The sequence below is a fragment of the Nannospalax galili genome, unplaced genomic scaffold (genome assembly GCF_000622305.1).
Source record: "Nannospalax galili isolate Female #2095 unplaced genomic scaffold, S.galili_v1.0 scaffold875, whole genome shotgun sequence".
Lineage (NCBI taxonomy): Eukaryota > Metazoa > Chordata > Mammalia > Rodentia > Spalacidae > Nannospalax > Nannospalax galili.
In genome coordinates, this window is record NW_008337059.1 from 134,943 (window position 1) to 158,395 (window position 23,453).

Consider the following 23,453-nt stretch of genomic DNA (forward strand, 5'->3'; position numbering starts at 1 on the left):
AAGAGGCTGTCAGATCCCCTGGAACTGGAGTTACAGACAGTTGTTAACTGCCATGTGGGTGCTGGGATTCGAACCCAGGTCTTCTGCAAGAACAACCAGTGTTCTTAACTGCTGAGCCATCTCTCCAGCCCCTGATTGGGGATTTTTAAAAATTACAGATTTATTTATTTATTTTTGTTTTTGGGGGGGTCTCCCTGTAGCTCTAGCTGACCTGGAACTTGCTATGTAGACCAGGCTGGCCTTGATCTCACAGAGATCCACCTGCCTTTGCCTCCCAAGAGCTGAGATTAAAGGTGTGAACCACCATGCCCAACTCCATTACAGACATTTTTCAATAGTGTAGTAATTGCATTTGTACACCTGTGTTTTAAAATTATACCCAAAGTTATAAACCATAGCTGTAGAGTGATTTCTTCACCCTTGTGTAGATTTTTCCTGGAGAATAGTGAGCAAGGGATCCTTGTGGGATCCGATCAAGTGACCATGTGGTGGGTGCCTGCAGATAGATGCTCATCTCTGACTGCATTAAAAGGGCAGAAGCTGTTCCAAAGCAGGGGTGTGTGTCTGTGTTTGTGTCTGTGTCTGTGTGTTCTGGAAAATAAATACATGATGACATGGATCTCTCCATTGTGGTTTAAATGATTTCCACTTCAAGCTGTTACAGGAGTATTTATTAATTTGATGGATTATCTTGCTGTTTCTTGCAGTAGGTAGATTTGGGTGATGGTAAGGTTTGGTGAAACACTTTGTGTTTAAGGATACTGAGAATGTTCCTGACAATACCGTATGTTTGTGTCTGCTCCGAAGGACCCGTGTTTCTTGATCACCGGGATGAACTTGAAGGAACGTACAGGGTTTACTGCCAGAACCATGATGAGGCCATTTCACTGCTGGAAATCTACGAAAAGGATGAGAAGATCCAGAAACATCTTCAGGACTCCTTGGCAGATCTTAAGTAGGACTTTTGATCATTTCACACCATCATAGCTCTTACTTCTGCCTTTTAGGTGTTAACCCATGTTTCTGTCTGGACTATTTTTTTAAAAAATATTTTATTATTTTTATTTTATGTGTATGAGTGTATTGATTGCATGTATGTAAGTGCACCCATGCCATGCCATGCCCCTGGAAGTCAGAAGAGGGCATCGGATCCCCTGGAACTGGAGTTATAGACAGCTGTTAGCCACCAGGTGGGTGCTAGGAACCAAACCTGGGTCCTCTGCAAGAACAGTCAGTGCTTTTAACTGCTGAGCCATCTCTTTAGTCCCTAATTAAATAAATCTTAAAAAACAAAAATAAAAAGTCCAGGGCGTTTTTTTTGAGGTAGGGTCTTTCTGTAGCCCCAGCTAGCCTGGAACTCTCTATGTGGACCAGGCTGGCCTCGAACTCACAGAGATCCACCTGCTTCTGCCTCCCAAGTGCTAGGACTAGAGACCTATGCCCCCATGCCTGGCAAGGGCTCACTTTCTGATAAGACTGGATATACCACCACCAGCATTCAGTTTTCTTTTATCCTGCATGGCTTTCGACTGCTGAATGTAGGCATGCTCTGAGAACAGGGAGAGAATCAATGCCATGTCTAATACAAGCTCTCTTTTTTTTCTTCATGCTCCCATCCTGTAGGAGCCTGTACAACGAATGGTAAGTCCCCTCTACTTGCTACCCAATGCATGAACTCATTTATTCAGTGAATTTCTTCCATCTCTTAGGCTGACTTTATATTCTTTATGACAGAAACCTAGGCACATCTTCCCATATTTTTTCATAGCACTTACTACAAAACGGCCCTTTATGTATTTATTTTTTTTATTGCTTGTTTTCTTCCTCCATGGCAAAGTTATCTTTTGGTCTCTATTAAGTCCCCAGCATCTAGAATAGTGCCTGGTATTTATCAGGTGCCCAGTAAATGCACCCATGTACCACATAAGAACTTTTCAGTCAGTGGTGAGCCACTTGTGCAACAGGTCCCATAAGAGCACATCCCCTAGGACGCTGTAGCCATCTCAGTGTGTGGAGTATATTCAGTAGTGGTTGTATAACAAAGTCACCTAATGGTTGCATGTTTCATCACATGGCCCTGCCATTAGTGATGCATGACTATATTTGTTGAATGAATGAAACTGGAAAGTAGAGTCAAAGACAGAACTGTATTTAGGGATAGCAAATGATACCCAGAAATACCTTAGCATTATCTTTTTTCTGCTGTCTCTTACAGGGGATGCACCAATTACATCAACCTAGGCTCCTTCCTCATCAAGCCAGTACAGAGAATAATGCGTTACCCACTGCTGCTAATGGAGTTGCTGAATTCCACCCCAGAATCCCACCCAGATAAAGTACCTTTAACCAATGCAGTCCTTGCTGTCAAGGAAATCAACGTTAACATCAATGAATATAAACGGCGAAAGGATCTGGGTAAGAAAGGCATAGTTACTGTGAAGGAGGCGTGCCTCTGAGAAGGCGTTCCTCAAAAGAATAACTTCCTGGAGCTGGAGAGATGGGTCAGTGGTTAAGAGCACTGACTATTCTTGCACAGGACCCAGGTGCACCTGTCCATGACTCCAGTTCCAGAGATCCGATGCTATGACATGGGCACGCTTACATCCATGCAGGCAGTACACTCATATACATAAAATAAATTAAAAAAAATAAAAGAATTATTTTCCCAGAATTAAACAAGGCAGGTTGCAGGTGTAACAGGGCTGGGAGGAAGAAAAACGGTAATAGAATTTGGAGCCACTGTGGTATGAAAAAATCAAAGCAGCTATAATCAAAGCATTGCTCTGGGCAATTGGAGTAAGGTATGAGTAAGTGAGCAGTAAGGCTGTAGGTCTGCATGGAGTGTGGAGACGAGCGCACAGCGCGGTCAGCAAGGGTCCTCAAACGCATACCATTCCTCCGGCTTCTCTAAGGAAGTCCTTTCAGCACATGCTCAGATCTGTTCTCTACTCATTGAATTGCAGTCTTGCTGTCATCTACTAGGTTAGGACTTTTCGTCTTCTTTTAGCAACCCCCAATCTACCCCTCCCCCAGCTTCTTTTCTTACCACCTGTGCCCAGTGACCTGCTGTCTGCTGTGAGCCCCTCATTGACCCTCCTAGCACTGTGTAGTCAGCTGGATGCCCACTCGTCCCCCGACAGCATGAACTGGGCAGTTTTATTGTCTTTTTTCAAATCTCTTATTGGGGCGCTGAACTGAATACTTAACAGCTATAGAAAGGTGACTATACTGAATTTTTATTCATATCAAAGAGACAGTAACGTAGAGTAGTGTCTTTGTATTTCTACTGTTTTCTACACTTTGCTAGAATTATCTGTAATAAAATTCCACTCTCTGCCTTCCTCAGTCATGTTATAATGAGTGACGCTGGCTGTGGCGTAGGCGTTGCGTTCTCTGCCATTGAGCCCTTTCTTTGGGTTCAACCTGATAAAATGTCCTCTTCATCTTCTCGGTGACAGGCTGTTCCCCTTCCACCATCCCCATCTGTTATTTCCAGACTTTTCTTCAGAGTGCACCTAAAATACAGCACAGTAGCTAATCAAATAGCTAGTGGAGAGCATTTTTCTATGTGAGTTCAAGGCCAACCTGGTCTACAAAGCAAGTTCCAGGCCACAAAATGAAACCCGCCTCACAAAAACCCCCAAAATAAAAATAAACATCTCATTTTGTATATGAATGAGATCATCATATACTAATCTTAGAAGGCTCAAAAGTATTACTCAAAAGAAACTCAAAGAAGTAAAAGTGAGCTTTATAAGGCTGTATCTTGATTAGGGATAGACTCGGGCATTGAACTCACAGACATCCCTGACTCCTGACCTTCCACCCGGCTGCCTTTCCTTTAGTCCTTAACCCTCCTCCCAGCTGCCCAGTCTCTGCTGAGGGCGGTGTGCATCTGTTCCAGAATGAGTAATATTTTGTCACACAAGTTGATGTTGTTAATTTCATTGTATGTTCATTTTTAGAAAAACCTTTCTATTTCTGGGTTTCGGGCTTAGGAAAGTACTTTTCTGACCAGCTGCCTTAACCTTCTCCCTAGTGCTTAAGTACCGCAAAGGTGATGAAGATAGCCTCATGGAGAAGATTTCCAAGCTGAACTTCCACTCCATCATTAAGAAGTCCAACCGGGTCAGCAGTCACCTGAAACACCTCACTGGCTTCGCTCCTCAGGTGAGGGCCCTGGGTTCGTAGGACCAGCATGTCTCTAACAGCACTGGAGGGCCCCATGGGCAGCTTCTAATGTGGTTTGGCATGGGTCCCTTCCTAGCGCCTCCTCTGGCTTTGCCAGCTAGTAGAAACAGGGCCCTGCAGCTACTGAGCTGTTTTTAATATACACAGAGGCAAATTAGGAAGCCGGCATATAATAGTTATTGTGGTTTTCGTGCCTCTAAGAAGCTTATAACCTATTTTTGGGTAGTCCAATCCACAACTGTAGATGTATTAAGCTGGAAGAGATTTAAAAGATCACCTAGTTGGACGTCTTATGTTACAGAGAGGGAAACAAAGGAGATTTCGGGACTTGAAAGGCAGTTTGGTAGGAGTACTTCGTGCAAACCTGAAGTCTCCAGACTCTTTCCTCTGTGTCATGCATGTTTCAGCGGAAACAGCGGAAAATACAAGCTAGAAGAGCCCCAGTTTCATGCTTTGTACTTCTTTTCTGAATGATGCAGTACTTGAACAGGAGTTCAGTGAGACTGTATTTGTGTTGGCCTGAGTTTATCTGAGTCTTTAGGGAGGGTGAGAGGCCTGCCAGGCAGGACAGTGCAGGGCAAGGCACTGGCAGATAGATGTGGCTGGGAATGGAGAGGACAGCAGCCCAACCAGAGCACTGGTTTTACCTCTGAGTGGAGGGGAAGCCAATTTGGAAGTAGACAGGCCAGCCTGTGTTTCAGAAGTCTTTCAGAGCTACAGAGACATCCAAATTCAATTCAATATGATTCAGGGAAATAGCAAGTTAAAAATTTTGATGAAAGATGCTTCTATTTTTGCTAATAAGGCCTATTGAGGGAGAATCCATATTTTCTAATAGCACTTATTTTGAACAGATAAAAGACGAACTATTCGAAGAAACGGAAAAGAACTTCCGAATGCAGGAAAGATTGATTAAATCTTTTATCCGAGACCTGTCTCTCTACCTCCAGCATATACGGGTGAGTATCAACATCTCTCTCGTTAGAAAGTTTTCTCCACTTTCCTGTTCATCTTGCATGTTGCTTAATGAAAGTAATCTGGACTCAAATGACCATTTTACCATCTTGTGCCATTTGTTGGGATTCCTATGAAGTATTTAAAAGTTAACACAATTTTTAGAAACAAGTACTTTCAAGTGTCCTCACTCTCTTCTCCCTCCAGAGCCTCATCACCCTTTTCCACACGTTTATGTAAGAAGCACTTGTCATAGTTTAATTTGCCAAAATCATTCTGAAGATCAAATGGGCAGTGTGGTTGTAGAACCAGGAGCATAGACAAAAGGAGAGACAAGCCACAGGTTCTGTGGAGGGGGCCTTCTGATTTTGTTTGTTTGTTGAGACAGTCTGGCTTTGAAAACTTGTATTGGAGGATGGCCTTGGACTCTTGGTTTTCTTGCCCTTATTTCCTAGGTACTGAGATTATAGGTGGGAGCCATGACCGGCCATTTTAACTAACTTTCTCTTTTCTTTCTTTCTTTCTTTCTTTCTTTCTTTCTTTCTTTCTTTCTTTATTTATTTTATGTGTGTGTGTATTGCTTGCATGGTTCTTTCTTTCTTCTTTCCTTCTTTCTTTTTAAAAAATATTTTATTTTTATTTTATGTGTATGAGTGTATTGCCTGCATGTGTGTAAGTGCACCCATGTCATGTAATGCCCAAGGAGGATCCTCTGGAACTGGAGTTATGGACAGTTGTTAGTCACCATGTGGGTGCTGGGAATCAAACCCTGATCCTCTGCAAGAGCAGTTAATGTTCTTAACCTTCGAGCCATCTCTCCAGACCCTAACCATTTTAACGTTCAATTCACAGAGTTGCTCAACAATGTCCACTCTAGAGTAGTCGGAGCTGTTAAGTTGGTTCAGGGCACTGAAGAAGCTCAAGGGCACTGGGTGAACCTGGTTTTTTCTGGCCCCTGGCAGTGAGAACCAGACTCAGTCATTTCTGTTCTAAGTTCTTTGATTTAACAGAGCAGTGTGTCTAGAGACTGTAAGCACTTGCTGTGTCCCCATCTCTCCCTGAGAACATTTCCATAAATGAATATAATTTCATTTAAAGGAGATTCTCTGCTTTAAAAATATTTCTTTTAATTTAATAGGACAGAGGATAAAATGGACATGGTGGTATAAACCTAGCATTCAGGAGGCTGAGACAGGAGGACTGCTGTGAGTTTGAAGACTAGACTGCAGCATGAAGCTCTGTCTCAAAAAAAAAAAAAAGACAAAGGGGATAAGGAATAAGTGAAAATAATTCCTCCTGCTCTGTCTCCTGATCCCTTCGTGTTTTAAGGATAAGGAATAAGTGAAAATAATTCCTCCTGCTCTGTCTCCTGATCCCTTCGTGTTTTAAGGATAAGGAATAAGTGAAAATAATTCCTCCTGCTCTGTCTCCTGATCCCTTCGTGTTTTAAGTTGGTCTTTTGAGACAGGGTCTCCCTGTAGCCCCAGCTGTCTTGAATTCACTATGCAGACCAGGCTGGCCTAGAACTCAAAGAGCCTGCCTCTGCCTCCCGAGTGCTGGGATTAAAAGTGTGCGCCATCACACCCAGCATGTTTTTAAGGATTTTAATTAGGTTAAAATTAGAGTTCATAAAACTTTTCAGGACTACGTTAGCTTAGAGTGAGAGATTTAACAAATAAACTGTTGAAGCAACTTCCAAGTATGTTCACTTGTCTTTCTGTTTCTTTGGACTGTCCCAGTCCTGACACCCTGTAGTAACCACTGTCCCCTGTGCTTTATGAATACGTAGCCAGTACATGCTCGTGTCCCTGGCTTAGAGGCACATCCCTGTTGCAGAGAGTGACAGCATTTTAAGGCAGGACTTTTGTGACATTAAATAGCCATTTGATAGATGTGTCGGTTGGTTCTGACAACTGATAGTAGAAATTAGGAGAGGATGTATGGAATGGTTTTGTTACTGACACAAAGTGAAAAGCCTTCCAGACGAGATGGACTGGCCACAGGGTCACCGGCTGTATAATTTTCTGTTTACATTTGGCACATAGACTGATATTTTGGAACTTTACAATATTTTTCTTTGTTCTTTTTTTTTTTTAAATCAAAGAATTTTTTTTAAATTTGGTATTATTAAAACAGAACTCCTGTTTAGGGTATGTATTATATCAGGTAAGGCAAGTGATTTTATATGAAACATAGATACTAGCAGAACTATAAAGGCAGTATGACTATACATATCCAATTTATTTTTATTTTTTTAAGACAGGGTCTCATATGGCTCAGATTGGCCTCAGACTTACTGTGTGGCTAAGGCTGGCCTTGGACTCGATTCTTCTACCTCCACTTCCCAAGTACTGGGATTACAGGCATATGCCACCATACTTGGCTCACATCCACCTTTTTAAAGCAATATATTCCAGGCTACATAATATTTCCTCTCATGTTCTGTTTGAATATTACATATTTCACATTAAGCTTAGAAGCATAGTTGTATAATATATTTAAAAAATGCTTCCTTTTTCCAATCACAAAGTATGCAGTATTTTCAGACACCCAATATAGTTTTTTTTCTCAAAATTTAAAAGATACACCAGCTAACTGAGAACTATGTTAAGTAACTGTACAAAGGAAAGTTCACAAGGAGAACAAAATAGAAAACGAAGGGCAATGATTATAGCATTTAACAACAGCAACAACAAAAGTAGTTCTAAATCTACTTGCTTCTTACTAATCTGTATACTCATTTCTTTTTTTTTTATATTTTATTTTTAATTTTTACTTTATGTGTTTTCGTGTATTGCCTGCGTGTATGTGAGTGCACCCGTGTCGTGCAATGTCGCGGAGGTCAGAGGAGGGCTTCGGATTTCCCTGGAACTGGAGTTAAGGATGGTTTGTAGCTGCGCTGTGGGTGCTGGGAACCAAACCTGGGTCCTCTGCAACAGCCGTCAGTGCTCTTAACCACTGAGCCATCTCCCCAGCCCCCTGTATACTCATTTCTAATACTAATATGATAAGCATACTAAGACTGCACAATAATTATTTTGGCTATTTATTATATAGTCCCTGTATCCTTTCCAATATGAATGGGAAGTGATTTTCTTAGGAATATAAAAGAAAATAGTCTTTGCAGTTTTTAAAAAAATCTGAGTCATGTAAAGCTGAGTCTTTTAAAAATGATTTATTGTGTCTGTATTTATTGTATGGACAAATGTACACAAAGGAGTACCTTGGAGGTCTGCGGACAGCTTGTGGGAGTCAGTTCTCTCCTACCGTATAAGACCCAGGATTAGGCCATCAAGGTTCGGCAGCAAGTGCATTTACCCGATGAGCCATCTTCCTGGCCCCAAAGCTGCCTCCTGTAATTTTGAAAAGTTTAATTTAATTTAGGGGGCCTTAATTGAAAATGACCATATAGCATGTATTTTTTGTTGTACAACACGCCCATAAACTGCTATGGCTAAGCAAAGACAAGTTCTTATTTCATCTGTGTTCATATACATATATATATATATATTTTAAGCCCCAGCTGGCCTGAAACTCAATATGTAGACCAGGCTGGTCTCAGTCTCACAGAGATCTGCCTGCCTCTGCTTCCTGAGTGCTGGGATCAAAGGTATGTGCCACCATGCCTGACTTAAAATTTTTAACAAGAAAAAGAAATGAAGAAAAGCATTCTTTCTGAAATGGTTTTGTTTTAAATAAGGGTGGAGGATCAAGTAATGTTGGCAGTCCATCTTTGCATAGAAGAGAAGAAGCTGGACACTATTTCCTTCCTAAGGTCTCAGCTAGTTTCTTGAGTCTTTTCTTCAGCTCTGATGGGAATCTCTCATAGCATTTCCTACAGACTGACTTCTTGTCCAGCTCCACGAATGTATTCTTGAGTGTTGGCTTGGTATTTCAAGTGGAATAGGTAAAGCAGCTCACACACCAGATCTTGTTGAGGGAAAAGACCATATCACTTTCTATGGCCCTGTTACCTTGGAAGCATCACCGAATCGCTGGGTATAGTGGGTTTCACAATAGGCCAAGCCCTTCCTCTCACAATGGTGATGTCTAAGAAATGGTTTTTGAACTCGGCATAGACAAAATGCTCCACATGCCGCTGCTTGCTCATGCCATCACTATAAACCCTTCAGCAAGCCTCTGACAGACACTAAAGATAAGGACCCCATCTTATGACATGACAGGCAGTACAGCTCCCCTTTCAGCTCCTGGGCCTCAGCAGTCAGCTCCTTCCCAAAGTTGGCATAGTTGAAGTGGTCTAGGTGGTAAGGGTCGTTCTTGAAGATCAGAGGCTGTTCATAGTGCTAGCATGTCATTTCTGGCAGATGTGTTTTCCAAGCCTCTGACTTTTCACCATTATGATATGGGCAACAGAGATGTCTGCCAGCATTCTTGGCAAATCCAGCGTCTGCCTGTACTTCGTGGTAGAGGTTACATCAGAAGCATTCAGTTTACCAGCAGTTGTTCATGGCTTTGGTAGCCTGGCCAGTGATAAATTCACCACACTGGTGGTAGCAGGGAGTACAGAGCATCTGGAGATTGTGTTCGTAGTATTTCCTTCCTTCAGACTCATAGAGGAGTCCTGGAAACTGTTGGGTGCACTGAGCATATGTGAAGCACTGCTTATGGTGCAGCTTGCCATTACTGTTCACAGTCTCCTCAGCAGGTGCAAAGCCCCTCTTGAAACACTCACAGTTAATGCTGGCCAGGGCACCCGCCATGTTGCTGTTGATTATTTTGCCATCACGCCCAGCATCTCTGCAGTGCAGGCCATGTTGGGTCCCCTCAGTGCTTAGTTGTTTATTCGTTTTTGAGATAGTGTTTCATGTAGCCTAGGATGACCTTGAACTCTCCAAGTAGCCAAGAATAACCTTGAACCCCTGCTCTTTCTGCCTGTTCCTCTTGAATGCTGGGATTATAGGCATGCACTACCACACTCTCCTTACAGTATTTCTTTAAAAGAAAACAAGAGGACAGTTGTGTTTCACATTCGTTTCCACTAGAGAAGAGTTAGAAAGGCTGTTGGTTTGTGCTGCTGACAGAGTACTGGCCTTAGTTATATAGTTACACAGACTTCATATGTATGTGACTTAACAAGATACCTCAAAAATGTTATAACTAACATATGATGCATTCATAGGTTTTGCTAAAGAGATTTTGTTGACCCTTGAAATGTACTTGTGGGGGTTTTATGCATTTAGATTTCATTTGTGTTAATGCCTTTAAAAGAAAATATCATTGTGCCAAGTAGCTGGGAAAAAAAAATTGGCTTAGGACTGAAAAACAGTCATGAGGGTCATGATCATGAAAATGTCAATCAGGCGGTCTCTCCTCTATGTTCACTTACTCAACAAATGGTCACGGAGTCCGTGAACACAACAGGTAAACCTTTGTCTTCCTGGAACTCACATTTCATGGAGGAGGGAGACAGTGAAGAAGCCTCAATGAGCTGCACCATCAGCCTCAATAAGCTGTGCCACCATCTGCGTCTTTGTAATGACGGGAAGAAGCAGAAGAGGGCTGGAACCACGGGAGCCGGGGTCAGTGGGGAAGCAGGACAGATTGTCAGGAGGGAAGTTGAGGCAGGTGTCCTTGGTCAGCATAAGCCAGGACTTGAGAGAGGAGTGATTGGTCATTAACCCTCCAAGGTCTGTCTTGGTTTTGATTTGATTTGCTTTTGGTAAATTAAGAAACTCTCAGGGCTGGAATGATGGCTCAGTGGTTAAGAGTGAAGACCTGGTGGGACTGGAGAGGTAGTTCAGCGGTTAAGTGCACTGTCTGCTCTTGCAGAGGACCTGGATTCGATTCCCAGCACCTACATGGTGACTAACAACCAACCATAACTCCAGTACCAGGGGATCTGAGGCCCTCTTCTGATCTCCATGGGCATTGCAGGACACGGGTGCACTTTCGTACATATAGGCAGTACACTCATAAAAATAATTTAAATTTTTAAAGAGTTAAGACCTGAGTTCAGTTCCCAAAAACCATTTAGGGAAGCTCAAAACTGCCTATAACGCCAACTCCAGGAGATCCAATGTCTTCTGGCCTCCACTGGCACCTACACACATGTGCACATATACAAGTAGAGACACATACATAAATTTTTTTTTTTAATCTTAAGAAAAAATCTTGCTCCTCTAGGGGTGTAGAAGAATGCTAAAGAGATGATAAAAATCAGTCAGACGTGGTGGTGCAGGCCTTTAATCCCAGCACTTGGGAGGCAGAGGCAGGCAGATCTCTGTGAGTTCGAGGCCAGTCTGTTCTACATAATGAGTTCAGATCAGCTGGGGCTACAGGAGACCCTGTCTCAAAAAGACCAAAAAACAAAACAAAAAAGATGATAAAAATCTTCACCAGTTTTTTTCTAACTAAAACTCTTAACTTTTCTCTATGTCATAAGTCAATTTATAAAGACAGGTTTGTTTCACAGCCAAACTATTAGACCAGAGAGGAAAGGTTGCATACTAGTTGTTTTGTTAGACTGCTGCAGGGATGAATGTTGAAGGCTAGAAAGTTCTTTGCATTCTTATTGTATCTGTTGCTCGTGGACTCCAGGAATCTGCATGTGTGAAAGTGGTAGCAGCTGTGAGCATGTGGGATCTATGCATGGAGAGGGGACACCGTGACCTGGAGCAGTTTGAGAAGGTGCATCGCTACATCAGTGACCAGCTCTTCACAAAATTTGTAAGTGACTTTCTTCAGCCCCCTTTTCGTAATCTGGCCCCTCCCAGGGTCCTCTCAAATGGCAGCTCATGCAAACGTCAAATCCACAGACACCAGGAGCACATCAGGGTTTACAGACAGAATATCACTTTTAGTTAGAGGGACAGGTAGGACCTCTGAGTGTTCTGTGGATTTTTCTAGAGCTTGTGTTCAACTTAGTTTCAGAGGACAAACTAGGAAAACCTAGAAAATTTAGTCTGGTTGATAATTCTGATCGAAAACAGTTATTCCTAAATATTCCTTTTCTAGTTAAAATAGTATCAAACAGGCCTTCATAAAGTACGAAGTACTAAAGGCCAAATTGCTTAGGAACTTCCATATAGAGATATGGGATTATCTAACTGCTGATAGAATTGTGTGGGACTGGGATTTCTTAGAGTGACGTGTGTGGAGTAAGGCGACGGCCGACGTGCTCTTGGAACTAACAGGGAGTCTAACAGTAAATTCCTTCACTGTGTGCCATTGGGACTGAGAGGATGCCTCCAGTGGTAAAGTGTTGAGCACAGAAGTTAAGAGTCCCTAGTACTCCTGTGTACTCAAAGCTAGGCATGGTGGCACAGACTTGTAGTCCTGGCACTGGGGAGGCAGAGGCAGGTGGACCACTGGTGGTTACTGGTTAGCCTACTTGGTGAGTTTCAGACCAACAGGAGACCCTGCCTCAAAAAAAGGTGGGTGGGGGTGGGGCCAGAAGAACAACACTGAGATTGTCCTCTGGCCTCACACACAAAATTATAGGCTGCTTAGTACTTATTTATGTTTTTATGTGTTTAATACCCTACCCTCAACATCTGTCTTTCTAGAAAGAATGATAGAGAAGTGCCCTGAAAAGTGAAAAACAGGTATCACCAAGCAGTTATGACTAGAAAGTTTTATAGGCATGTCAGAGTACCTAGTCCCAGATTTATTTAAGAAGCAAACTTGAGGTTAGAATCAAGCCATATGCACCTACACATAACGGGTTAACCAGATAGACTGTCATGTCAGCTTTCTAATGCTAGCATCATACTGAAGAGCAGTTTAGTATTCATCTGCTAAGGAGCTATGGTGGGATTAGCCTGGCTGGCAAAGGCCTGGGTGTGGGAATTGCTGGATGAAATAGATGCTGAGAGGCTTGGTGAAACATGTCAGTGGAGCATGGCTGTGCTTTTCCATGGGGGGTAGGGATAGGGTGTCGGGTGTCATCTGGGCTCCTACAGGCAAAGCAGGAGATATAGGACTCAACTAAATCAGCCTTAAAGTGCTTTGGAGAAAAGAAATGAGATTCTGACCAACTGTGGCATATCCTTCTTGTCCCTACAGAAGGAGAGGACAGAGCGGCTGGTCATCGGTCCCCTAAATCAGCTGCTGAGCATGTTCACCGGGCCCCACAAGCTGGTACAGAAGCGCTTCGACAAGCTCCTGGACTTCTACAACTGCACTGAACGGGCAGAGAAGCTCAAGGACAAGAAGACCCTGGAGGAGCTGCAGTCAGCACGTAATAATTATGAGGCGCTGAACGCACAGCTGCTAGATGAACTGCCCAAGTTCCAGCAGTATGCCCAGGGCCTCTTCACCAATTGCATCCATGGCTATGCCGAGGCCCACTGCGACTTTGTGCAGCAGGCACTGGAGCAGTTGCAGCCGCTGCTGTCGGTGAGTCTCTTACTCTGCCGGGGCGATGTCGTCTCTGGAGTGCACTTACTTGGTACTTTCTGGGAATGCATGATGGGGATAAGAAATTTTATCCAGAATAGAGATGAAGCATGTCATTAGTTCCTGCCTATTAGGAGCCCTTGGTCCCTTGATGGTGCCATGAAACCTGAGGCTGTTTGAATGTTGCTTTCCACGCTGAACAGTTTCCAGAGGCGCGGTCCCACTGCAGTTCCACAGACCTCCTTGTCGCTTGCATTGGCTGCCGTGTGGGTACCTAACACAGCCAGCTGAGCTGACCTTTAGCTCCAGTTGGTTCTGAAAGGACTCTGTCCAGCCCGGGATCTCTCAGCTCTGTTCTCTTTCCTTGCCTTGCCATCTCACGAACTCCAGTTACTCAAAGATGCCGACAGAGAGGGCAACTTGATCGCCATCTTCCATGAGGAACACAGCAGGGTTCTGCAGCAGCTCCAGGTCTTCACCTTCTTCCCAGAGTCGCTTCCAGCCTTGAAGAAGCCCTTTGAGAGAAAAACCACAGACCGCCAGTCTTCTCGGAAGCCCCTCCTGGGCCTGGTGAGTAGGCGCTGAGAAGGGCAGAACTATGGGTTGAGTGTGGACTACAGAGCCAGATGGCCTGGGTGGGCCTGGGTACGGATGCCAGCACTGATACTTACTTACACACTGTGCTGTCCAGAGCATGTCACCTCACTTCCCCATGTCTGTGTCACAGATGATAACTGATGATAATTATTAGCCCTGCACCACAGGGCTATTAACAAGTCTCTGTAGAAGGCACATAGAAATAGTAAGTGTTATACAAGTAGATGCTATCGATATTGATGAGCCTGACTACTGATAAACGGCTAATAGGAGCTTAAACTTTTTATACGTGAAGGATAGATATGTGAAGTATAGAGGATAGTGGGTCTATTCTACCATGGGCTCAGTATTTCCCGAGCATCGTTGATCTGCCTGCAGGTACCCGATTGAGACCACCTAGAGTCTTGGTATAAATCTGCAATCATCCTTGGATCTTAGTAACACATTAATACAATGACCAATTAATTAACATATTGACCAATTAATTAAGGAAACAGTATTATCAATATACTTATTCTATCAGGCCTACTTATTTTTGATCATATATTAGACAGGGTAACACAGACAAACTATAAAGGACTGACCTCTTTTTTACCTGGAAATATGTTCTTTGTTAGTTCAGTTTTTCTTATATTAAATTAAAAAAATTTTTTTTCTTTTGCTATTTTATGAGTGTATTTATTGCCTGCATGTGTGTAAGTGCACCCATGTTGTGCGATGCCCATGGAGGATGGAAGGGGGTGTTCGATCCCCTGGAACTGGAGTTACAGATGGTTGTTAGCCGCCATGTGGGTGTTGGGATTTGAACCCAGGTCTTCTGCAGGAACAACCAGTACTCTTAACTGATGAGCTATCTCCCCTGCCAAATTTTTCTTATTTTAAAACATAGCATCAAGGGGCTGGAGAGAGTTCAGAGGTTTAGAACACTGGTTGTTCTTCCGGAAGACCCAGATTCGAATCCCAGCACCCACATGGCAGCTAACAACTGTCCGTAACTCCAGTCCCAGAGGATCCGACAGCCTCTTCTGACCTCCACAGGTATTGCATGACACAGGTACACTTAACCTACATGCAGGCAATACATGCATACACATAAAATTTTTAAAAATAATTTAAAAAATTAAGAAAGAAAACATAGGATCAAATACATCAGATTCACATGGGCTCTCAATGGCAAAGACCACTGGTCCACCTTTCTTACACTTCTGCTTCATAGAGTCACTTAGACATTCAATTACTTTAAAGGGAGAATTGGATTTATCATTATCTTCAGTTTTCTTATTTTTATGGCTTTATTTTTTAGCTCGGGAAGCCAAGAGAGATAAACCTAAATAATGAGAATCTTCCTATCTGTAAGACCTGATAATATTACTTGGTATTTTGGGTTTTTTTCCCCAGTTTTAAATTTTATTTTATCTTGGTGCTGATGATTAAACCCAGGGCCTCATACATGCTAAGAACACGCTCTACCACCAAGCTACAGTACCTCCCCAGCCCCAGTATTTTGATTCATTAACATTTTAATTGTTTTTGTTTTCTATGTTTATCATAAAGTAAGTATGTTAGCTTGCCTCACAGCTACATCAAAACAGTGTCGAAAAGATCATGGTTTTTACCCGACACACCCTGACTCAATTATAAAAGTGTCTTTTGGGGTAGTGGGTGGCCAGTGGTTGGTGCTTCACTTCTGAGACTCGGACAGTGGGTTGAGATCAAATATGACCACAAGGACGAGGACCAGGCAGGCTTCTCACGCTGCTGCCTTTGCTGTTGCCTGTCAGCCAAGCTACATGCTGCAGTCTGAAGACCTCCGGGCCTCCCTGCTGGCGAGGTATCCTCCTGAAAAACTCTTCCAAGTCGAACGGAATTTCAACGCTGCTCAGGACTTGGATGTATCCCTTTTGGAAGGTGACCTGGTCGGTGTGATCAAAAAGAAAGACCCCATGGGCAGTCAGAACCGCTGGCTTATTGACAATGGAGGTAAGAGCACCAGGCATCAGGTGACCCCATCTCTGAATGAGGGAAAGGTTACTTAGGTTATACTGTTGCCTGTGTGGGCCAGAAAGACATGAGAGCCTTTCATGAAAGGGGAAAGTAACTGTAAACATTGGTCCACTTCTAGAGTGTATAACGCTCAGGTCGTTACCAAAACAACTACTGCAGATTATGTTTTTGTTTTGATAAATTCCAGAAGATTCCATTACTTATCCTGAAAGATCTTGCCATGTCTTTTAGCTTGACTTGGAAATAAATATACCTAATGGATCCTGTTTCTTTCCAACCTCTTCTAAGTCACAAAAAACTCTCTCAGTTTCTATAAATCTGTCTTGTATGTGAATTAAAAATCTGTGGATTTTGTTTGCTTTTTCCCTGTAACAATTTTACCTCATTACTATTTAGAGAATGACTATAAACAGCTCACAGCTTTGGGGGGTGGAGATTGGGGAGGTGAGATTGTGGGATTTAAAGTACAAAGAATAATCCTAATCTATAGTCCTTTTTCCCACAGTTCCAAAATCAAAAAGTTTAGAAAAACAAAGGTTAATTTTAGAACCCTTTTGCCAAACCTGAACAGAGAGATATGAGATGAGATGATTTATAATCATAGCTTACCTTTTCCAATGTAATATAGTCATATTTTGCTGTGGTGGGTTATGAAATATATATGTGTTCGCCTTTCCCCAAATCAAAAATATGTGCCAGGCATGGTGGCGCACACCTGTAGTCCCAGCACTTGGGAGGCGGAGGCAGGCAGATCTCTGTGAGTTCAAGGCCAGCCTGGTCTACATAGTGAGTTCCAGGACAGCTGGGGCTACAGTGAGACACTGCTTCAAAAAGACAAAAAAAGTGTGTGTGTGTGTGCGTGTGTCCCCAAAAAAATAATGGAAAGAAAGCTAGAGTTTCTACAAAAGGTGTCCTAAAATACCTGGCCTAAGCATTCTAGATAGAGTTTGGGGGCCTAGACAACTTTTAGCATTTCTGGTTTCTTTAAAAGATCTGGTGGACTGGAAAGATGGCTCAGTTGATAAAGCACTTGCCTCACAAACATTATGACTAGAGTTGGGATCCCAGGAATCCATGGAAAAATCCAAGTGACATACCTCACATTGTGTCCGGACACCGCCTGTCGTGTGGAGGACCCAGGAGAGTCCCTCAGCTCTAGAAATTTGGGATTCCTTCATGAGCAGAGACTTGGAACAGAAGTAAACAAAACATATTATAAAACTAAAGTAATATTAACATTTAAAAAAGAAATCCCGAAGGAGATGGTCTCAGTCTTAAGGAGTTACATGCCTCGGGTCTGAACTTTCTAGACTTCTTCATACTAGAAAACATTTTATGTTTGCAATGTGCAGCTGAGTGCCCTCTGTGTCATTGTGGGCAGTGTGTTAAAGTGGGCACACTGTACATGGCTGTGTGCTCGAAGTGAGAGGCAGAGCCTACTTGAGAATACTCACAGCCTTCCACAGCATTTCCAACCCTGAGGGTCCCAGTGTGTGAGGACGAGGGCGGATGGCCTTTCTGAGGGGCTCCTCAGCACAGGGTTGGTCTTGAAATCCTTTGCCACATGTAGTGTGTTTGAACTCGCCTGTAGCAGCCTTCTCAGCCCTGAGGGGCAATGTGTGACATGTTCTTCATAGGCCCATCTTCAGCCGCCATTTATTTGTGTATTTGTTTTTATTTTGCTATTTTAAATCAAGGTCTCACTCTGTAGGGAAGGCTGGCCTTGAGCTTGCAACAATCCTTCTGCTTCAGCCTCTTGAGTGCTCAGATTACCAGCACGGACCACTTTTGTTTTTGTTTTTAAGCAAATGTTTTTTGGAGTTTTCTGTTGTGTTTGTTTTTCCCGCTACCCTCAGTTTCCCACAGGCCTCCTTATCCTTCTGTTAGGAGGTTGGACTAGGAAGGAACTGGAAGGTAGCCACAGGTCTTTGTCTCTGAATGCGTAGATTGTCTTCTGGGATTAGATGTTGCAATCTGTTTTGTCTCACCCTTGACCTGACCTTTAAACCATAGTTTTTCTGTAAATTCCTTGATCCTCCCTCCTTTTACTACAAGCTGCCGCTCTTTCCTTCTGCAGTCACCAAAGGCTTCGTGTACAGCTCCTTCCTGAAGCCCTACAATCCTCGGCGCAGCCACTCAGACGCCTCTGTGGGCAGCCACTCGTCCACAGAATCAGAGCACAGCAGCCCCTCGCCCAGGGTCCTGCGGCAGAACAGCAACAGTGCCTTGACCTTCAACCCCAGCAGCATGTCCGTATCCTTCTCCTCAGGACTGCACCCGAAGCAACCTCAGGATGTGTCTTCATTGAAGGACTGTGACCAAGGAACTCTCAGTCAGGCCTTGAACCCAGGGAGTCCAGAGAGTGGTCCTCCCAGGGGATCTGCAGACCCAGACTCCACCTGCCAGCCTAGACCAGGGGACTCTACAGATGGGGCCAGGAATGGAGGCCAACCTGCTGCCAACCTGAGGGGCTGCCACCGAAGCTCCAGGCATCCAGAGGTGGTTGGTTACTCTGCACCAGATCGAAATGGACAAAGTAATAATGACTTCATAAAAGGACGTACAAGAGCCTACCAGACTCCAGAAGACAGAAACAAGGGGCAAGGAAGCAGCGAGACAGAAGGCAACCAGGTAAGTGCATGCCTGGAGGAGCACCACAGAGAGGGAGAGGCAAAGGCTTGCCTAGGCCCTGGGCATGGTCTGGGGATGAGGCTGTCGCCGATCCTGACCACATGCCCCAAACCCCATGCCGTCCTAGGGAGCAGCGCGGTGTCTGAGTACCTGCTGCAGGGACACTTCCCAAGCCGTTCCTGGAGGCTTCTGCTCTGTCACTGGGCATTTAAAAGATATCAAAAGGAAACCTTTTTCTACTCTTCAAATTCCTAAGTTCTTCCAGCTTATCAAGGTTGATGTTTAACCCATTTATTCACCTAACTATATTTTTATTTCTAGAATTTAGAAATGAAATTAAGTGCTACTTCAGTTTTTCTTTTTGTTGTTTTGTTTATTTAGATTTTATGTGTGTGAGTATATTGCCTGTGTGTATGTAAGTGCACCTGTGTCGTAAAATACCCTCAGAGGTCAGAAGAGGGCATCAGAATCCCTGGAAGTGGAGTTACAGACGGTGTTAGCCACCATGTGGGTGCTGGAAACCAAACCCAGGTCCTCTCCAAAAGTAGTCAGTGCTCTTAACTTGCTCTTAACTTCTCAGCCATGTCTCTAACCCCTGTTTGTTTGTTTGTTTGTTTGTTTGTTTTATTAAAACTTTTTAAAAATTTTTTATTTTATATGTATGCGTGTACTGCCTGCATGTAGGTAAGTGCGCCATGTCATGCAATGCCCTCAGAGGTCAAAAGAGGCTGTCGGATCCCCTGGGACTGGAGTTACAGACAGTTGTCAGCTGCCATGTGGGTGCTGGGATTCAAACCCAGGTCTTCTGCAAGAACAACCAGTGTTCTTAACTGCTGAGTCATCTCTCCAGCCCCTCCCTTGTTTGTTTTTTTAAAACAGGGTCTCACTACAGGCTGTCTCCTGAGTGCACCAGCACACCCAGCTTTTATTTTTGATTTATGTGTATGTATGGATTTGTACACATGAATGCAGGTGTCCACTGAGGCCAGAGGTGATAGATTCCCCCTCATGCTGGAGTAACCATTTTGAGCTGCCTGATGTGGGTGCTGGGAAACAAACTCTCATCCTCTGGAAGAGCAGGAAGCGTTTTCAACTGCCAAGCCATCTCCCTAGCCCCTTTTCTTGTTTTTGTAATGATCTGCTCCTGTCTTGTGAATCGGATGCAGCCTTCCTGCTGCACGTTTTCCTACATTATATTTTAAAGCCACATTCAGATTTATAGCTGCACCTCCACCTTTCTTGCAGAGGCTCACATGGCCATGAGTTTCTCATTAGATTATTTACAGATGTGGCTGCATTGTAGACATGTGACTTCTGCTGGAGTCTGGATTCTACAGGCCAGTTTTCTCCTAGTCTCTCAGTTCTGGCTTTTCTTGCCACAGCGGACTGTTGTGCCTGCTCAGTTCTCTCTGGTGATTCTCTATCTACCTGAAGCCTAAGGCAGACATCTCAGTTCTGAACCCAAGTGGACAGTTTTTTTAGACATCTGGACATGTCAAATAGACCTGTCCTAGATAGTGATTTGGGACAGGGAACATAGCCTCATTAGCTCCTGAACCCAGCCAGATCCTGAAGGATAATCATTGGGTGTGTTCTGGTCCCAGGGGCCTTGTGACTTCTCTTGGCACTGCCACCCCCCCCCCCGACTGTGTACTGTATCTTCTTTATGACACCTAGAAGATTGTCCTTTCTTGCTTTGAGGTTAATCATGTATTATTATTTTAGGGTTTGGGAGTGTTTTTCCCCCCATTTATGGGGTTAGAACCCAGGGTGTGGAGCATGTTAGGCCAGTGCTCTGAACTCTCCCTGGTCCTATTTCAGAATACCCTGAATTAGGGTGTAGAAGGTACCCCACATGCATCATAGCTCATGTATCTTCTCAATTGACCAGAGCTTCCCTCTTTAAGGCAGTTCTGAAACTATTAAAAGGTGTGAATTTTGGGGGTTTTGTTGTTTGTTTTTTGAGGCAGGCCTCTAATTTGTGGCAATCCCCCCATCTCTGCTTCCTGAGCCCTGGGATAATAGGAATTTGCCACCATGGCCAGCTAATTTTGAACTTGCCCTGTTCATTATGGACTATTCCAGTCATATAGCTACTTGAAGTTAAATCATATTAGAAATTCAGTTCTTGGGACTAGAGAGATGCTCAGTGGTTAAGAACACTGGCCATTCTTGCAGAAGACCTGAGTCTAATTTGTATCCCCAAATGCTTTTGGATGTGAGTTCATACCCTGGAGCCTACCTGGCATCACACCCCTAAAAAAAGCTGACTCTCCCTTGAGCAGCTATCAGCTGCCAGTAGTTCCTCATCCAGGGCTGGGCTTCCTGCCCTTCTCCCCTCCTATGCTGGTATTTTTTCTGGCTTGAGCTTGCATAGGTCTTATGCAGGCTGTCACAACTGTGCTGCATTATATGTGCCCCAGCTATATTTCAGGTGCTCGGTGGACACAGTGTAGGCCTAGACAATCCCCTCACTGTGGGATTCCAATAGCATTGCTCCAAGAAGATTCCTAAACTCCCTCTCTCCCTCACACAGGTTTATTTTGCCGTCTATACCTTCAAGGCACGAAACCCAAATGAGCTGAGTGTGTCAGCCAATCAGAGACTCAGGATCCTCGAATTTAAAGATGTTACAGGCAATACCGAGTGGTGGTTGGCTGAAGTTAACGGGAAGAAGGGCTACGTCCCATCCAATTATATCCGCAAAACTGAGTACACCTGAGCCCAGGCTAGCTCCTGCCCAACCATGCTGCCTTCGCTTTCAGTCCGCTGGAAGGTTCTGGTGGGCCGCCTGGCACCTGCTCTGAGCACAGGCCCTGCCGCACCGCTCATCCATAACATGGAGCACAAGATAAGCTTTGTTCTCAGTTGGGTTGTAAACCTTGAAGCTCGCTAGAATTTCTCGAATTTGAAGTGGACCCCAGGGCTTGGCAAAGGATTTGGTGACCACAAGAAGGGGGGCAAGTGCTGGGGTCAGCCTTGGGAAATGAGAGGTTTCCAGTCAGAAAAGCGGCTTTGTGCGTATGCAGGAAGCCATGCCAGCAAGGCAAGGTGCTGGCGTTGGTTGTAGCATGCATCATGATCGACTGGCCAGGAATTGGCATGGATGGAGAGGCAGCAGGGCTCTGGGAGCCCTCGTAGACCGTGCCTCCCTATGTGGAAAGATTTGTCAAGACCACAGCAGACCTGGTGTGTCAAAGCTTCTGAGACACCAGTGCCCAGCACACCTTCTCTCTGATACTCACTTACCCGTAGGGCCTAGTTCTTAAGAGACTAATCTTATTTATTTCACTGCATTCCCAGCTGCTTTCTTTTACCAAGTGTTTCAGGTCTTCCATTTCCCCCTTGACCTTGCATCTGGAAGGTTCTCTTCTTCCCTGGTTGACAGTCAGTCATCTGCCCCTTCCTCCACTTTATGTGGTCTGTGTGAGGGCTCCAGGCCCTCTCCTCACTCAGTCACTGACTGGCTTCTCTAGAGCAGCAGGACTGGTGCCCCAGCCGCCCCTTGAAAGTGTTAGTTCTGCACCAGTCTCCAACCAGTGCTCCTAGAGGAAGACCGGGTGCCTTTCTCTTGCTCCCAGGCCCACTGCTGCCAGCTGGTTGCATCCCCAGATGCTCAAGACAGTCATGTGGGTTGAAGGAGGATAACTGGTCCCAGAAACTGCTGGTTCTAGGCTGGGAAATAAGATTTTTCTGTCATCACTGACTGGCATACAAATTCAAAATTCAAAGCCAAACAGATCCTAAAGTGCCCGATGAGACCTCCCACCCACAGCAAGAGGGCATTTTCTAGTCTCGTACATGAAGAAACTGCCCTTGAAAATGTTGTCTTAGCAGGGCTCCTACTTCAGATTGTCCCTAGACATGAAGCCTACCTTGGAATGGGAAACTATGAATTTTGTCTCTTAAGAAAGGGAGTTAGGACCAGCCTTAAGCCCCCACTCCTCCAGCTGGGCATTTAGCCTTAAAATCCTGGTGAATCAGGACACACCTCATCCACAGAATCTACACCACTGGTCAGGGTCTCTTGTGAAGTGTTTATATCTAGAGATGTTTATATTTAAGTAGCTCTTTTATAAATAAAAGCATTTCTAATGGCCATGTTTTCTTGATTTCCTCCATATTGGATTGTGACATTTTTCTTGGTTTTGGGGGGTTCCTTCTTGACAGTTTGATGATGCTGATTCTGGAAGAATGATCAGAAAAGGCCAGCTGAGGAAATGCAGGGAAGGTCATCCTGCTAACAGTGCTACAGCCTCTGTGCTCTCTCTCAAGATGCCCGTCTGCAGCTCTCTCTCTCTCTCTCTCTCTCTCTCTCTCTCTCTCTCTCTCTCAGAAAGGTATATTTATGTGGCCACATTGAGAAGAGGAACAATGAAGTCCAAAGACTCTCCCTCCCCCAGAGTCTGTCTTGGTGACTGTCTCTCTCCCTCTTCTGGCTTCTGGCCTCTGTCGGCACCTGCACTCACACACGTATGCATAATTTAAAAAATAATATGCAATAAGTCACTAAAAATAAATACGGAAGAGAGGGCAGTTGTGTCAGTCCTCCCTGAGCCCTAGGCAGCATAGCATGAAAGAGACCCTCTAATGGAGGAAGGAGAGAGGTAGAATGCTAGACATTGCCTATCACTCCACCCCCAGGCCCACCCCAGTGGAGCCTAGTGCCAAGCAGGCTGATCTTCCAGGCGAGCTACAGCATGGGTAATTAATGAGCA

The 23,453-nt window shown here is 44.3% G+C and overlaps 1 protein-coding gene and 1 pseudogene across 4 annotated transcripts in view; one reads left to right on the top strand and one right to left on the bottom strand.

Annotated features, from left to right (window-relative positions):
- Dnmbp (dynamin binding protein) overlaps window positions 1-22,834 on the top strand; it is a 115,469-nt gene extending 92,635 nt beyond the window's left edge. For 3 of the 4 annotated variants that reach the window (XM_029563011.1, XM_029563012.1, XM_029563013.1), the window contains 11 exons: window positions 808-955; window positions 1,624-1,641; window positions 2,216-2,415; window positions 4,040-4,170; window positions 5,046-5,150; window positions 11,704-11,832; window positions 13,171-13,503; window positions 13,894-14,073; window positions 15,882-16,080; window positions 18,182-18,735; window positions 21,272-21,457. In XM_029563011.1, the coding sequence (XP_029418871.1) occupies window positions 808-955; window positions 1,624-1,641; window positions 2,216-2,415; window positions 4,040-4,170; window positions 5,046-5,150; window positions 11,704-11,832; window positions 13,171-13,503; window positions 13,894-14,073; window positions 15,882-16,080; window positions 18,182-18,735; window positions 21,272-21,457 (2,183 nt within the window). Of the gene's footprint in view, window positions 1-807; window positions 956-1,623; window positions 1,642-2,215; window positions 2,416-4,039; window positions 4,171-5,045; window positions 5,151-11,703; window positions 11,833-13,170; window positions 13,504-13,893; window positions 14,074-15,881; window positions 16,081-18,181; window positions 18,736-21,271 lie in introns of all 4 variants that reach the window. The other variant, XM_008831937.1, reaches the window with a different exon arrangement.
- On the bottom strand, window positions 8,905-9,872 carry LOC103733169 (annotated as a pseudogene).
- Window positions 22,835-23,453: the final 619 nt, after the last annotated feature.